Raw genomic sequence first — 15,563 nt, forward strand, 5'->3', positions numbered from 1 at the left:
GTGTTATTTGACATATCATCAGTATGCCTAGGGTCGGTTCTCGGAATGTCTTGGATGACACAAACTGAGACAGACAGATACTCAGCCAGCATCGTTTCCGTATTCCCCGTCATATTCAGCTTACTTACCATGGCATACCATGCCATACAGTGCAGCTACGTGTGGGTGGATGTGGCTTGTTCTAGACCACACAGTCCCAGAGCCACTTTGCTCACTTGATGTGGGCCGCCGTCGCCGCCAACGACTAAAGTAGACAGTCTATCCTTGTATACCAGATATCGCCGCCTCCAGTTTCTTATGTAAACCCCCTCTCCATATACCGTAATCGCGCGGAGTCGTTTCCGGTTGCGCCATGGGAGCATATGTGCCCACCAAGCCTCGTGGCATTCGCAGTCGTGTTCCCCGGCCGGGAGACCCTGACATCAAACGGGAGATCTTCCCAAAACTAGATCGCAGGGTAACCCTTGGGTATATCCGGAGCGTGACCGACCAATCAAGCGCCGGGACAGAGCATCGGTATCATTCCATGTACGAAATTAGATTAAAGATGCTGTAATTGAAAGAATGAAGAAAAAAGGAAGATTTTACAATACCTGGAAAGAATTAGTGTCGAGGTGGTTTCGAACTGAGGAACTGTATGTACAACAAGGTCTACGTCTCCCAAGGGAGTCACATATCTAAGGCTTGGACGTCCCAATCTATCCTCACTCAGCGATGACACCCTCTTTTTCTTTCCACACTGAAAATTAGGGATTCTTTCTTGCCTCAAAGAGGCTGCGAAGCAGAGGTGAGTAATCGCCGGCGAAGTGGAAGTCCTTATATTGCTGAGCTTCCAAGGTTGAAAGCTCTAACTGTTCTTGATTTGGCCACGAGGCAATAATGAAGAACACACTTACTTCAGGTATCAAATTTCCCAGCCTAGCACCGTCTGGCGGGTTGTGTGGAGCAAGGACAAGTTCTACTGAGCCTCTCTCACATCTGTCTTGGTTTGGTGTTTCTGTGTTCTTGGTACTGCATACGGGGGAGTCAAGTTGGGGGGCTACACTAGACTGTATGGTTCTAGTGAAAAGGGGCGGATTCAGGTCAAGTGCTGCTGAGTTTTCTCCTTTTCGTTGTTCAGCTGCTCCTGTTACATACACATGGTGCATCTGTGAACCAAACAGCCCAGGCATATGTAGTAGCAGGATAACCAATATCAGGTCACGATCTGACCAGGTTACACCAAAGCTTGCGCCGTCGTCATAAGAGGTCGGAAAGCCGTCGTGTCACGTTTCCAGTCGAAGTCGGCGGCACACCCGGGAGAGGCGTTTCTGGGCTGCTTACGTCCGAATCCTGTACGACCACTGACTGACCAGTACCGAAGAAGTCTCGAAGAATCAGCAGACCCAGCGCGTAACATGACGCTAGTAAACCTGTTATTGTTCTCCAGAAAGGAACATCTGCAGAATATGGCTTGCACGTGGCTAAGCATGTATCGCACATGCAAGCCAGCACGTTGTAGCGACGCTCGTCATTTGGCGAAGAGAGACGAATCCCTTCGACATACCGGCTTCCCAATCCGGCAAACCGTACTAAAGAGACTCAAGCGTCGGCCAGAGCATGATTTATTAGGACAATCGGCAATATAGCTAGCAAGCCGCGGGTAGCGGATTTCCTCTTCGAGAGACCGTCGATTACCAATTTCTCTTCCGAGCAAGGAGGTGCAATGAAGACTGGATGAGGTGGGCCATGCAGAAAGTAGGCTGGTCATTAGAATTGAGATTGAAGTAGTAAGTAGTCGGTCGCAGCTAATAAAACGGCACAGAGTAGGAGAGGGTCCCAGGAGTCTGGCGGCTATTTGTTAGCTCCGGCCACTGAAAGGCACTAGATTCGGTCCAGCGCCGTCGACCTTGTCTATCATGCACTACCTCGTTAGAGGCTAGCAGCAGCTCGGAGGTTTTATTTAGCAAGTGTCCTACAAAGACGGTCAGCAATCCAATGATATAATGAACATGGATCCAGACTCTTGCAATATGCACTTGATCACGCGCAATTCGCGGCTGCCAGCCGAGGAAAAGAAATACTGAAAAGCATGCTATTCGAAGCTGGGACAAACTGACAAGTGCCTATTTACATGGATCCCCGTGGGGTTGAGAGCCAGTAGGAGCAAATCAAAAGCAATAGGTGTTGGTAGTAAGCTTCTGTTTGATCCCTGCTCAGCTGACATAGCTGAAGTGGGATGTTTGTTAGCAAGGCGATCTGAATGTCTCAGTCTGTCTAAGACATGCATGCAGTAGACCAATGCTTGGCGGTCTGGAAGGCATATGATGGAATTCCGAGCGAGGTCGCACGTTGGCTACCAACCGTCGCCCACTGCAGACATGACACTCAAACAGCCGTCATAGATATGATCACTTGACCCGGCACGGGATGTTATAGGGAAACGAGGCACCGTATGAGAAGAAGGAGAGACCTGCAACTGGCGCCCTTCGCCGTACGGCAACCTACATACTACCAAGTTCTTTGGTGATACCCTTCCTTGGCTTCGAATTCGACAACACCGCAGGTTATGTATGTTGGTGATTTCGATGATGGCTCATCGAGTCGCTTATTCCAACATTGACGCGGGAGTGTGCCCCTATCCGCGCGTCAATCCCGCACTGCTCTCGAACTTGCTGAGATGTGCCACCAAGTGTTGGATCACACATCTATCAGGAACTGATATTACGTTGGATGGTCGAAGAAAAGAGAGGGTGTGGTGGCTGAGTCGTCCGAACCAGTCCCTTGGGACGTAGTGATAACGAACCGTGAGATGCGGTTGGGCGCCCCTGAAAGCAGGATCTGCAGTGTTCAGTGTTGCGAAGCTGCGATAGATTGGACTTCGTTGCTGGTTGCTGGGTGCTCGTCGCACGCAACTGGATCACGTTACTTTGGGGACTTCTTCGGATCAAAATGACGCTAGACTTAGTGCTGGAATGGCGAGGCCCAATCAGATCTTGGAGAACCCTGCTCGCCTGGAGGTGGTCCTCGGCATGCCTGCTCGCGGCTAAACAAGCGACAGCAATTGGGAGACAGGGCAGTACAGGGGGTCTTGGGGCGGGCCACAAAACCAGACCCCCTGCAACTGGAGAGAGGGTAGAGGGCTATCAGCTATCCTCAGTCCGTCCGGCCAGATTTCAGACTTTTGCGAAGATCCGTGGACACGGTGAATCGACGAGGCCTGCTTGCAAATTCTCCTGCCTAGCTTGCGTGTATAATCGACGTTTGTGAGGCCTCAATTGCCCAGAGAGTCAACGAGAGCATGCCACGTCAGTACAACAAGGAAGCTTTCGGGAGCTAAGCCACGGCCGACCCACTGCCGCGCCGTAGGTCGTGCCGGTTCGCCCAAGATACGGTGTCGTTGTGGCAGTGCCTTAGGTGCCGAGGGTGCTGCATCGGGGCGGCACTCGCCACACAAGCGATACATACTTACTGCGTACTAGTAGGAGACGTTGCACTGCAGGCCTACGACAGGTGGAAAATGACGGTAAGGGTAGTAAGTATGTAGTGCAGGGCAAAAATTCGGACGCCGTTGTGGGAGCCGTCGCCATTGACAGCTCACTAGCTCTTGCCACTGTTATGCAACCTTCAGCTTATTACTACGTTTGCCTAGATCGAGAAGTATTCGGATTCGAGGAAACTCTTGATTCTGATTCTTGGTGGAGTACGTACCCCGTTACGCACACAAGAATAGTAAGTGGGACGGACTTGTCGATGTAGGTTAGATCCATAGAGAGGTATGCCTATCGACCCGGGCGGCCAGGCCACAGGCCATCTGGTTGACCGATGTATGATGCTATTGCGCTCGCCCTGAAGCCAGACATATGGGCCAGTGACCTAACTTGCAAGGTATGTGCATACTGTATGCTATTCTCGGAATCCTGATTTTCTCGTCTGTTGGGCCGGGGTTTCGACGACGGCATTGGCGGGTCGACGGTGATTGATAGGCCCATTGATGAACATGGGCGCGTCGGTTCTATGGAAAGGGATGCGCAAACACGCAAATCGGCTTGCTTTGACAAAAGAAGCGAAGGAAGCAAAGGATCAGGTGGCTACGGGGAAGATATCAACCGTCGTCGTCGGATTGCCTACGGATAAGGAGAGACATGCAGAGATCAAACCGTAGCCCCTCCATCAATCATGTCAGGAAGACGGTTCGGCGAATAGGTTCTCGGGCTGTTGATTGGCCAGAAACTGTGCTAGCCGAACCAATCACAAAATTCAAATCACATAGTTGGAGTTGTAATATCCCAGCAAAACATATTGCAATCAGTTCCCCTGTCGTGCGCTTCTATGATCAAGGGGTAATGCAATCTGTACTACTCTCTCTATCTGTTCGGATGGGTACGTGTGATACCCTCCTTGGGCGGTACATGGAGGGGGGTTTATTCAGTGAGGGTTTGTGTTTTATCTCTATCTCTCTCTCTCAGGAATCTTACCAAGAAGCTGGAAAGCACGCTTGAGGTTTGTTGCACAAGACTGACGGTACTGGCAAGCTCACATGCTGCTGGTGGCTGGCGTGCAAAATGTTACGCGAACCCAGCGGTTGCGAGATACGTCCCTCTCTTATGGAAGTCTACAACTAGCAGGGGTTGCCGGGAAAGAGTGGCCCGCATCTTGAGATGGACTACTCAGAGAAGTGCAAAGTGAGACGTGCAGTAAGACATGCAGCATATGTAAGACCTGCAGAGATGCAGAGAACTGCAGTACATAATCCCGCGGCCTTCTGATTTGCGCAGATTCGGTGCTTGGAGTGATAGTCGGACGTGATTCTCAGGTTCTTTTCCGTAGCCGACCACGTGAGCGGGGTGAATGCCTACTTCCAGCAAACCTGTCTCGGGGGTTTCTGCTGATCTCGAGCGCTGCGGATCCGACGACAGCGATTGGCCGCATTGCCAAACGGGGCGGTTTCGCAGCGTCGACGCAGCGTTACGGAGTCTCTGGATCTGTACTACCCCTTCGCGCGATCTTGTCATTCACACCCGAAGTAAGGATGCCCTTTGTTGTCTATTGAAAGTACAGTGCTGACACGTAACATGGTGTCGTTGTGGTCATGTTGAGATGGGCCAGGCCGCTTTTGCTGCGTGTCCAGTGCCCAGCGCAGTGTAGAGGGCTCCACTGATCTAGATACATACGTACATACAGGGGCCCTACGTAGGCTACCTCGTTGGGAGAGCTTGACCAAGGCTGTGGCGGGGGTTGAGAAAGTGGCAGGCGGCAGACAGAGTGGCAGGTTCCCTCCGAAGGCGAAGGGGCTATGCAACTACACCGACGGCGATTGCCAACGCATCGTGTGCATGCCAGAAGATCAACATCGGGAAGAGATGTGGCCTTCTCAACGTGCACAGAGACGAGGTCATAGTGGAATACAGCGAGGAATTGGCTGGCTGAAATCGACTGCGACTGATGTTCATGGTGATTCCAGCTGTGCCAGTCGACCTAGCTGCGAGCCAGCGAGCATAGGCTGGGAGTGCAAGCGCGCAGTGAGCTCCGTTGGTACCCGCTCCCCGTCAGTAGCGGCCGCCCCTCGTATCGAATTCTGAAAATCTCTGGTCAAATCCTCCCAGGATCCCGTCCTCATATGATGGGTGATCCGATTTTTCGATTGCAACCACCAGCTGCGCTATAAAAAATCTTTTCGTTATTTGGTCGGTGATATTACCAGGGAGTTTCGGGAAAGTATAGTCTTAGCCCACCGGCGCGCCATTTGTCGCATTTGTCTTCTGTCGCTCTCTGGGTCGCCCCAAGCGGGAATAGTTTCGGCAGACATGGCGGGGCTTCTCAGCGAATGACAGGGGCCAGAATGCTGCTCAGCCCTCCCATAGGACGTCTCGATATGCACGATCGAACCCAAGGCACTTTGACTCGCAGGCTTGCAAATCATTCCAAACCCATTTCCCCATGCGCAAACCGCCCAGGGACACACTCGTCAGTTCGTGTTCCTGCTGACCCACGGTTTCTCGCTTCTCTCCTTATGGCTGCACGCTCCTGGGAAGTCAATGGGTCGCTAGTTGTCCACCCGTTGATCAGGACTCATCATCGCCGCATACACGGCTCACGCTTGTGGAGGACAAGTCTCCTAGCTATCTAGCTATGTATCCCAGTTGCCAGTCCCCTTCATGGAACCGACATTTGGTGACTCAGCGTCTCGACTGGGTTATGGGGGCTCAGGTAGTATAGAGTCTCCGCAGCGTCTGTGCAGGCCGCCGCCAACCAGACCGCGTTTTCGGCGAGTCCAGCTTTCTACACAGACACCTGACCCGGCGAGGTGATCCAGACGGCCTCTTGGCCGTTGGCAGGGGTCTAAACGCCACACCTACTAATACCCAAAATTCAACCCATGCTCTGCTGCGATCTCCATGTCACCCTTGGGGTGGAACAAGACAGTGTATCTAAGTAGATACCTTGTCCACCCTCAGGATGCACGGCCAAAGGGTGCCCTTGCACTCACTTCGTAGGTATCTTACCTATGTATATGCCATCATTCTCTCTTATCTTCTTACAGTCTTGAGCTTGTGCTACTCTCACTCTTCTAAGCTTCCTCGCCTTGCTTACCTCTTGATCGTCTTTCGTCCCTGTACGACTACCTCGATACTCTCTTGCCTAGTCCACCTTACCCGGACTGGCTCCGTCGGTCGATTATTTGTATAGGTTGCCAACCCTCCCAGAGCCGGTTCTCGAATGTTACACAGTTGAGCCGCTCTATTAATGTGCTGAAATTTGCCGTCATCCACCTCATCACATAGACGCCGACAACTCCCCACCATCACCAAGGGTATAATACACACTAGTCAGATTTGGATCTCCAGCACACCTTTGTCACTCCTGTCCACACACCACCACGACCTTGCTAGTTATTCCGGATACAGTTCCCCAGACCAACCCACCCACCACTTCCCTGCCGGCCTTTCTGCTTTGGGTAGTTTGGTCTTCTCGTCACATTTCTTTCTGTTCAGTCCTCACATCTGTCTGTGGCATTTTTCTTTTCATATACCCATTCAACCGTTTTGGTTTTTCCTTCTTTTCCTAAGGCCCGGCTCCTTGGAACATAAGATACTGGTTAGGTTCCCCCATAACTGGATTGAAGAGGAAGCCCCGAATTATACTCCTCAGTGGCAGGAATACCAGGACAGGTCTTTCACCATCCCGCCGGTACGCAAAAGATCGAGGAGGATATTGTGATATACGACTACCAGCGAGCACTCGGAAAGTCCCAACAACAGATCCCGCGCAAAACTACATTGGAGGATGGTGTATTGATTTGCTGGTACTATGATATTCGGTTCGAACATCATTGCTATAAGTCAAGGGTCATCATGGCAACAGTCAGAGCGCGGTCGAGCTCAAGGGGTAGAACCAACGATGATTTCAGATCTAAGAGGATGGGAGGTGTCATGGAAACGAGCCGAGAGGAGTTCTCCCCAGCCCTAACAAGGAACGCACGGAAGGAAGCAAGCAGCCTCACTCCGGCATATCCATCGAACCTCCAACAAAAGATACCGAGCCGGATACCACAAACATCTTCCAGCCGGAGACCCTCTACATCCGCAAGGAGGCCACCACTGACGCACGAATCTCAGTCCTGGAGCAGCAACTCTAATAGCAACTATATCCCTACTACGACATATGTCTCCAATGGGTCAGCATCTTCTGAAGACCTCAATGCTGAGCCCCAGCAGCCGCGGAGAACACTACGTCGAAAGCAATCAAGCGTGTCACGGGGCAGACCTAGTCGTCCTGACAACCCTAGAGCTGACTCAGGAAGGGCCAGCTCATCGTCTTCCATTCCGATGGTGCCTCATCCACCGGTTCCCCATACGCTTCATCTGGATCGCGGTGTTACGGAGAGTCCCGCGGATATGGATGTCGTACAAGCAACCGAGGTACCCAGAACCGTTGTACAGAACACAGCAATTTATCCTGAGTTGGACAGGTATCGGGGCATACGAATTCCCGTGGATGGCCCTGCAGGAGATATTCTGTTCAGGCTCGCGACCCATGATCTTCCACCGCCCACGCCCCTTTTCTCGGGAGCCAGTAGCCACAGCCAATTGAGTTCGTTTAGCGGCAGCCCGTCAACACGATTCTCGGAGTCACCCGGCACAGGTCCATACAGTCGGGACACGACACCGACTTCAATGTCCTCAGCTTCGCCGGGACTCGTTGCACCGTATCGCAATGTCACCCAAGGCTGAGACACGCAAGTCCAGCCGAGACAAGACCACCGGTATCCCACAGAAGAGCCGGTAGTCTATCAGTTGACAAAACTGCAATTGGTGCCGAGGCCGAAGGTCTTGCACCGGTTCGAGAAACCTTGACTTCGTCCTCGTCCAACTCGACAGTGCGAGATGCGGATGACAAAGAGGATAAGTTGAGGAGGTTGTTGCCTCCCGCTCCCCCGTACTCAAACCCGCCGCCCAGACAATCACCGCAAAAGCTCAGGAAAGTTCGGGACCCTGTGGTTTCGCCATCTAGACAGTCTCAAGACAAGAAGCGGCCCGTTATGAGATCTCCATCGCCATCGAAGAGCCCTCCCGTCTCGCGTGAAGGTCAGAGGCAGTTTGTTGCATCGCCACCACGGGGCCCACCGCCAGCCAGGCCAAGTCGGGAGGGAACCCCTGATCTCGCTGCACAATTTGGCGGGCCACTCCCCGTGATTCAGAGCAACCTTTCTACGGCGAATGTCAATGAGAGACGGCAAAGCGCCCAGTTGCCGCCAAGTTCCTTGCCTCGATCTGCTACTCCGTCTGACCGTACAGCTGGTATCAAGGCTCCCGCCAGCCGCGAACCAACTCCAGCTCCGCGCTCCGCATCCTCTACTGGCTTTCTTCCTACGACAGCAGATAATGCGAAGCCTTCCAGAACGCCAAGCCCTGGCGTTTCCGCCTTCCGAAGCCGGTTCGGGTTGTTCGGAAGGCGAACAAAGACCGAGACGAGCGTACCGCAAGTAGACAAGAAAGACAAACCGGCTCGAAAAGGACCCGCAGCAGGCACCGGACATGAAGGCTACGGTAGGCTGGGACACATGAGGAGACGTAGCAGCAATACGGTGAATCCTCCCCGTGGACTCGCGTCGTCGTCAGAAAGCCTGGCTAGCGCTCAATCTACAGACCCCTTTCTCCTTGAGCGCATGAACCCAGTGGTTATTGCCGGAGGCGAGATCATCGAGAACAGGAATGCCAGTTCGGAAATCATCCGCTCGGAGAGCAATCAGAGCCTGCCAATCTATCGACCAAGCATCGATTCCCGCAACCCGTCTTCGGCGTCCCTGGCCTCCAAGGAGGATACTAGGCATACACTTTGGCCGTCTGCATTCCCCAGCGGCTCCGTCCAATCCCGCCGACCTTCGGACAGCAGTGATTCGGAAGCTTTGGCAATGAAATCAACCCTTGCTTATCGACGATCGGTACAGCGACTGCGCTCCTCGCCCGATCAAGAGCCTATTAGACTGCCCAAACCTATCGTGACCCAGCGTGCTGCGCCTACCCCACTTGGTAGCATCGATACGACAATCTTGACGGATGATTCCTTGGCAGACTCGCAGCCAGACTCGGTTCGTGGACGCATCGAAGCCCCAGTCGGGCCCAAGAAACTGGTCAAACGTCCCAAGTCTCCGCGCAAATGGAACCTGTTCAGCCGATCACAGGACAAGGCCAGTTCGAGTACAAAGAAGAAAGACGAGGCTGCTAAGGTCTCTGCTACAGTCAAGCCAGTCCAAAGCAAACCGGTTCCCTTCTATGCCATTATAGACGCATCAGAGCAGGAAGATGTTGGCGAGCGAGATATGACTGCAATCCTTAGAGAAGCAGAAGTTCTGCCTCCTCCGCCTTCAATGGTGAAGGTGCATGAAAGGAAACCATCGACAAGCAGTCAGATGGGTGACCGTCCGCCCAGACCAAGCGCAGAGTTACGAACAAGAGCCGAATCTCGCCCACGAGTCGAGTCTCGAACAAGAGCAGAATCCCGAACAAGGGCGGAATCCCAAACGAGAGCGGAACCCAGGACAAGAACAGAATCCAGGACAAGAGCGGAGTCTCGAGGGCCGGCGCAAGAGAAGACCAAGGCTGTCATGGAAGTCAAGACTCGTGCCGAACCAGTTGCCTCTACACGAAGACCTTCAGAGACAGTCACAACCCGACCCAGCCGGTTGCCGCAAGTTGGCCGCATACCAAAGGTAGTCAACACCCGACCGGAGCAGACTTCCCCAAAGAGTTTCTCTCGTCCGTTTCACAGAGTCAGCATGCAACATCCCCCCTTGGAAGTGATGTTGTAGACCAGGAGTCGGTTGCCAAAGGTCCCAGCCCACCAAGGCCAGCGACACCTGAACTCATGCCTGATGAATCGACCACAGCCACGGCCGAGAGCGCATCTCCTAAACATCAGCCGCCTTCTGAGGCCTCGGAATTTCTGGTTTTCCCGCCTCGCAATAACTCCGACTTTACCACGAGTACAGTTTCTAGCGGTTCTGGAATCATGGCCTATGCATACCAGGGTGCTGTAGCCTCGGATACAAGGGCCTCTCTTGCCGAAGACGAGATTTGGGATGAGTACAACGACCTACTGGGAGATGTTCCACCTTCGGCTACGTCTTCTCGGGGCATCCCATTCCATCTGGAGACATACGAATCGAGATTGGCAAAGAGGATGACCAAGCCTCTGGAGTCACCTACCATTAACCTGCAAGGACCCAGCCAGCCAGGGAAACCCAACCGAGACTCAGTCGATACTTGCAACGCTGGAACGAACTCGAGCCATTTCAGTGCCGACATGACTGCGAGACTCAATGCGGCGTTCCGATTCCCCGCGGATCCTCCAGCTACGCCGTTTTCGGTTTCCGAATTTGTGTCAGGCTATGGCGATCGCCACAACAGCGTGGAGCCAAGCCAACCTGCGGCAGATGCACCCGAGCGTGTCAGTACTTCGTCAAACAAGAGCGATCTGGCACGAGCGGCAGTTCGGATATCGAACAGCAGTTGCTCGAGTGAAGAGACGCCCCTTTCCCAGGTTAACCTTCGCGTTGGCTCCATGACTGTCAGCAAATGGCTTTCGTTTGGCCATGTTCTCTTCAGCCCCGCCCGCGACGAGCTCATTCCCGTGGTAGGGTCGCTCAAGCGGCACTCCATCCTCGTGCTCGATGGGCTCGGCAACGACGACTGGTCTTTCTATGCGGCTGAGACGTACCCGGCAGCTACGTTCTTCAACCTATCTCCCAGAGCCCCAATCTCCGAGGAGGCTCGGTCACCTACGTCGTTCCCCATGTCCCCACCAAACCACCACCAGATTCAGTATCTCTCGCATAAAGAGAAGCTCCCCTTCGGACCCGACAGCTTCACCACGGTAGTGTTCCGCTTCCCGGCCGCAGCCCCCGAATCACACTACCGGAATATCATCTCCGAGGCGCGGCGAGTTCTGAAGCCCGGCGGCTACATCGAACTGTCCATTCTCGACGTCGATTTGAACAACATGGGTAACCGCACCAGACGCTCTGTCAGACGCCTGAAGGAGAAGGTCAACATGCAGCATCCGGACTTCAACTTGAGCAGCACTGCCGATCTCATTCTCCGTCTGCTGGCCAAGAAGGGTTTTGGCGAAGTCAAGACCTGTCGCGTCGGTGTTCCGGTCGCCAGTGCCGTCTCCTCCAATGCTGCGCCGCAGCCACCTACCGAGGAAGGCGGCAAGCGCCCAAAGAAGACGAAGGACGAGCGCAGCCTCGCGGAGATGATGAATGACGAGACGGACATGGGCGACGAGAACATCACCAAGATGGTGGCCAAAGTCGGCCGGTGGTGGTACAACCGACTTTACGAGTCGGCGGCGGGAGCGAAAAACAGCATCTGGAACGACAAGGCCTTGCTCGCAGAGTGCGAGGAATGGGGCACCAGCTTGAAGCTCATGGTCTGCCACGCGAGGATCCCCGAGACGCGAACCCGTGTCTCTAGCATTTGATCGGTTGCTTTCTTGGCTCTTTTCATCATAGCTATGAAAGGATCTTATTCTTTGATTTCTTGCATCACATCTTGTACAACATCAACCCCCTACCCCCTACCCCCTGGGTGTGGTCATTTAACCCACTTGGGTTTCTTTTTTATTGGCATAGCATTGCGCAGAAACCTCACAATTAGGCATACACGTCCCCAGACGATTACAGCCAAGATTTCACCAAGGGCGCGAGCCCGCATTAAGTCATATATCATCTCATCATTTACAAAGGCCATCGTTACACCTACCACCCCTCTTTAGAACGGGCAGGTATCAAGAAGACAAATTACAACAACAAACTTCTCGAGAAGCAAAAGAGAGGGACTCGGAATCCCTACAAATGGCACTCTTCAGAGAGTCCAAAGCATCGCGGGCTCGGCTTACGATCTTTTGGTTTTCCGCCGACCCCAACGGCCATACATTTTTCGATTCAGCACATACATACATTTTCATACTTTTCTTTAGCGATTTCACCGGTTGGCAACGCTCTTATTTAATTGATGGGTATACACACGTACTGGGACTATACCGCGGGACGGGCCTCCAACTTCGACATGGGCGTTGCCCTTTCCCTTCTTCTTGCCTTGCGTGAGGAAGGAGAAGAGGCAACAGCATGGCCTGTCGATGTTCTTTCCTAAGGATTGGGTTATTTGGGAGGCTCAGGGTTTTAATGTTATTTCAAGGGGATGGATGGGAAGAGTAGTGGGTGTGCGGAGGGCTCTGGAAGCGACGGAAATGAGAAAACAAAAAGTGTCTTTCTTCAACCAAACACAACCAAGGATACGCTGGACGGACACTTCTTATGGGATTATGACATTTGCTATGAGGCATGATGATTGCATTTATTTTGGACGATCTTTGAACAAAAGGCCAAGAGGAAGGTCCCTACGCGATGTACCGGGACGCTCACCTACTCCTGCTTATACTTTTACCATTCTGCGAGCGCTTTTGCGTTACTAGAGATACCCCCAGTCTTTCCCGCATGATAATGGAAATACTCACATCGCAAGAAGCCTGTTTGCTCACATGTTTTTTTGAAATTACGTAGCACGGAGTGGCGGTGGTGATCATTTGCGAAGATGGCTATAATTATAATATTTTTGTTTTCGTTTTGATTGTGTAGATACGTTTCGGGGTAGGCACGTATCCTAGCCTCGCTTTCCCTAATCCTTTGTCAAGAAACGCCGTCGAGTAATGCTAATTGTATGCAATGTCCAGAATGTTCCTGCGTTATGTTGTGTGTAATATGTACGTCGTCGACGCCGCCAACCCTAGTCCTATATATGTACAAGGGGTTTGCCAACCCCAGAAGAGCCCCAAAGCGAAGGCTCATCGTCAACTATGATAGTGTGATTATCGTCGAGTAATATGTGCAGTGGGGTTTCTTTTCCCCATCTCCTTTCCATCATGTGGCCTTTAGTTTTCTCTCGTAGCCTCTTTCGTCCTCATGTCTCCGTATCAAAGTCATAACACCGGAAAGCTCCAGGCCCCCCGAAGGTTGACAATGATCGTTCGACCGCGCGACCTCTATATTGGTGGGTATCATGGTATGCGATTTCGCTCGTATCTCTTTGTTTCCTTTCAGGTCTCTAATTCTGTTCCAAACAAGACGTATCGGGTCAGGGTCAGGTCCAAGTCATGCTTTTACCACATGATGAAGACTGACTGGCGACTGACACTTCTCGCTGTACTTTGCTGTTGTCGTTCACGACCGCCGCCGGAACATGATCTCTGCCTTCTGGTTCGGGCTCTTGCTCATCATGAACATCATGGGCTCGGGCCGGCTCTCGCCGTCCTTGAGCTTGATGTCGTAGTTGAGTATAAAGTCGGCCAGGATGAGCTTGATCTCGTTGCCGGCCAGGAAGCGGCCGGGGCAGGCGTGCTTGCCCAGCCCAAAATCGAGGTTCGACTGCGTGATGCTGGTGTATTGCCAGCGATTGGCCGCGTCGGCGGACTGCTGGCGCAGCTTCCAGAATCGGAGGCCGTCGAACTGTTCGGGGTCGGGGAAGTAGCGCTCGTCGCGGCTAATGCCGCAGAGCGGCGCCAGCAGGTTCGTGCCCGCGGGCAGGTGGGTGCCGTCGGAGAGATCGATGGGCCTGACGACCTTGCGGATGAAGGTTGTCACGTTGCCGGCCAGGCGCTGCGACTCTTTCATGAAGCTGTCGAGCTTCTGGAGCTTCGCCATGCTGTCCTTCTTGTCCCAGCCGCCGTCCCGCACGAGCACCTCGTGCGCCTCCTCGCGCAGGATCTCCTGGTACTCCGGGTGCGCCGCGAGGTCGTAGAAGCAGTCCGTCACGGCGTTGCTGGTTGTGTGGATGGAGGCGGCGCTGAGGGCGAGCTGGACTTGTACCTGCGCGCGGTAGTCTCGCTTTTGGTCTTCCGGGAGCGAGTCGAGCAGCCACTGGGTGAAGTCATCCGGTTGCTCGCATCCCGGGCTCATCTCTTCGTTCTGTAGTCTCTCCTCGATGATAGGCTTCAGCATGGCCTCGCCCCTGGCAATATCCCGCGAACTTTGACCCAGCTCCGAGATCAGGTGTTTGGCGACGGGCCGCATCCAAGTCGGAAAGAATTGCAGCTTGACCACGGCGATGAACACTTTGATGGCGTAAGTGACGCTCGTATCCATCCATTCTTCCGTGCGGCTGAGCTCCGATCCAACGAAGATGCTGCCACTCAGACGCGCAATCACTCGCAACATGAAGGGCTGGAGCTTCATCGGCGTCCAATCTGCGATCCTTGTAAGTACTGCACACAGCGGATATCGCTTTCAGAGTATAAGGCGTACCTTGGCATTCCGGGAACTCTTGTCCAACAATGTAGTCGAGTTCTGACTTTTGGCGAGGAATGAATCGTGTAAGCTTCTGGCTTAATTTCGTCTTCATCAAGAACAGAAAGGTATTGGTGTGATCTCCAGGGCCGAAGTTGGTGTAGTCGAGTAGCATTGCCTGGAAATATTTAATAACGTGGTGGAAACATCTTTGACTGTAAAGCTTGTACCTCTTTAATGGCTTCCTGGGCACTCAAATGGTCCTCAGGGAGTCCTTTCAGTTCGCTGATCAGAGAAACCGGTATCAAAGTTCTCAGTCCCTCCGTGGCCTTGATGTTGTATACGCTATCCCGAAACTGCGGTTTGTTAGCATGAGGCAAGTCCAGGAAAATTGTGCGCCGATCCGCACCTTGCCATAGCTATCCCGGACTAAAGTGTCTGCACTGAACATCCATTTCGTCCGCGAAGCCTTATAGAATGGTGCCGAGACAGATTGTTGTGATTTAGGGCGCATCAGATATGCGATCAGTAGCGCCACCAGGAGAGCGAGGTAGTAGCTAAGGCGGCTGCCAACCGGCTCCGGTGACTGAAGCAGAACTTCCGGGCCGGTGACGTTATTGGAAAGACGCATCTCCTCCATGATTTCCGGAGATGGTCGTAGAGATTGCATTTTGGATGTCGAGTAGAAAGTCCGAGTCCAGGAAAGATATATAACCCCAGGATATCTAGGATCCAGTCACTATGTGCTGCTCGTGCCGATAATATATAACACAGACAGCGGCGGGTTGTGCTTGTTGTT

General features: G+C 53.0%; 2 protein-coding genes across 2 annotated transcripts; one reads left to right on the top strand and one right to left on the bottom strand.

Annotated features, from left to right (window-relative positions):
- Positions 1-7,334: 7,334 nt before the first annotated feature.
- PG998_006926 (uncharacterized protein) lies at positions 7,335-11,964 on the top strand (the record flags this gene model as incomplete). The annotated part of the gene is made up of 3 exons (XM_066873742.1): positions 7,335-8,188; positions 8,257-10,238; positions 10,292-11,964. 3 exons carry the CDS (start codon positions 7,335-7,337, stop codon positions 11,962-11,964), a joined length of 4,509 nt encoding a protein of 1,502 aa, XP_066729687.1.
- A 1,738-nt stretch (positions 11,965-13,702) lies between these two features.
- On the bottom strand, positions 13,703-15,434 carry PG998_006927 (cytochrome p450 protein; the record flags this gene model as incomplete). Its single annotated transcript, XM_066873743.1, has 4 exons — positions 13,703-14,724; positions 14,783-14,942; positions 14,995-15,120; positions 15,174-15,434. The coding sequence occupies 4 exons, from the start codon at positions 15,432-15,434 to the stop codon at positions 13,703-13,705; spliced, it is 1,569 nt and encodes a 522-aa protein (XP_066729688.1).
- Positions 15,435-15,563: the final 129 nt, after the last annotated feature.

Source organism: Apiospora kogelbergensis, assembly GCF_038363985.1.
Source record: "Apiospora kogelbergensis strain CBS 113332 chromosome Unknown utg000005l_segment0_segment0, whole genome shotgun sequence".
In the NCBI taxonomy this organism is placed as follows: domain Eukaryota; kingdom Fungi; phylum Ascomycota; class Sordariomycetes; order Amphisphaeriales; family Apiosporaceae; genus Apiospora; species Apiospora kogelbergensis.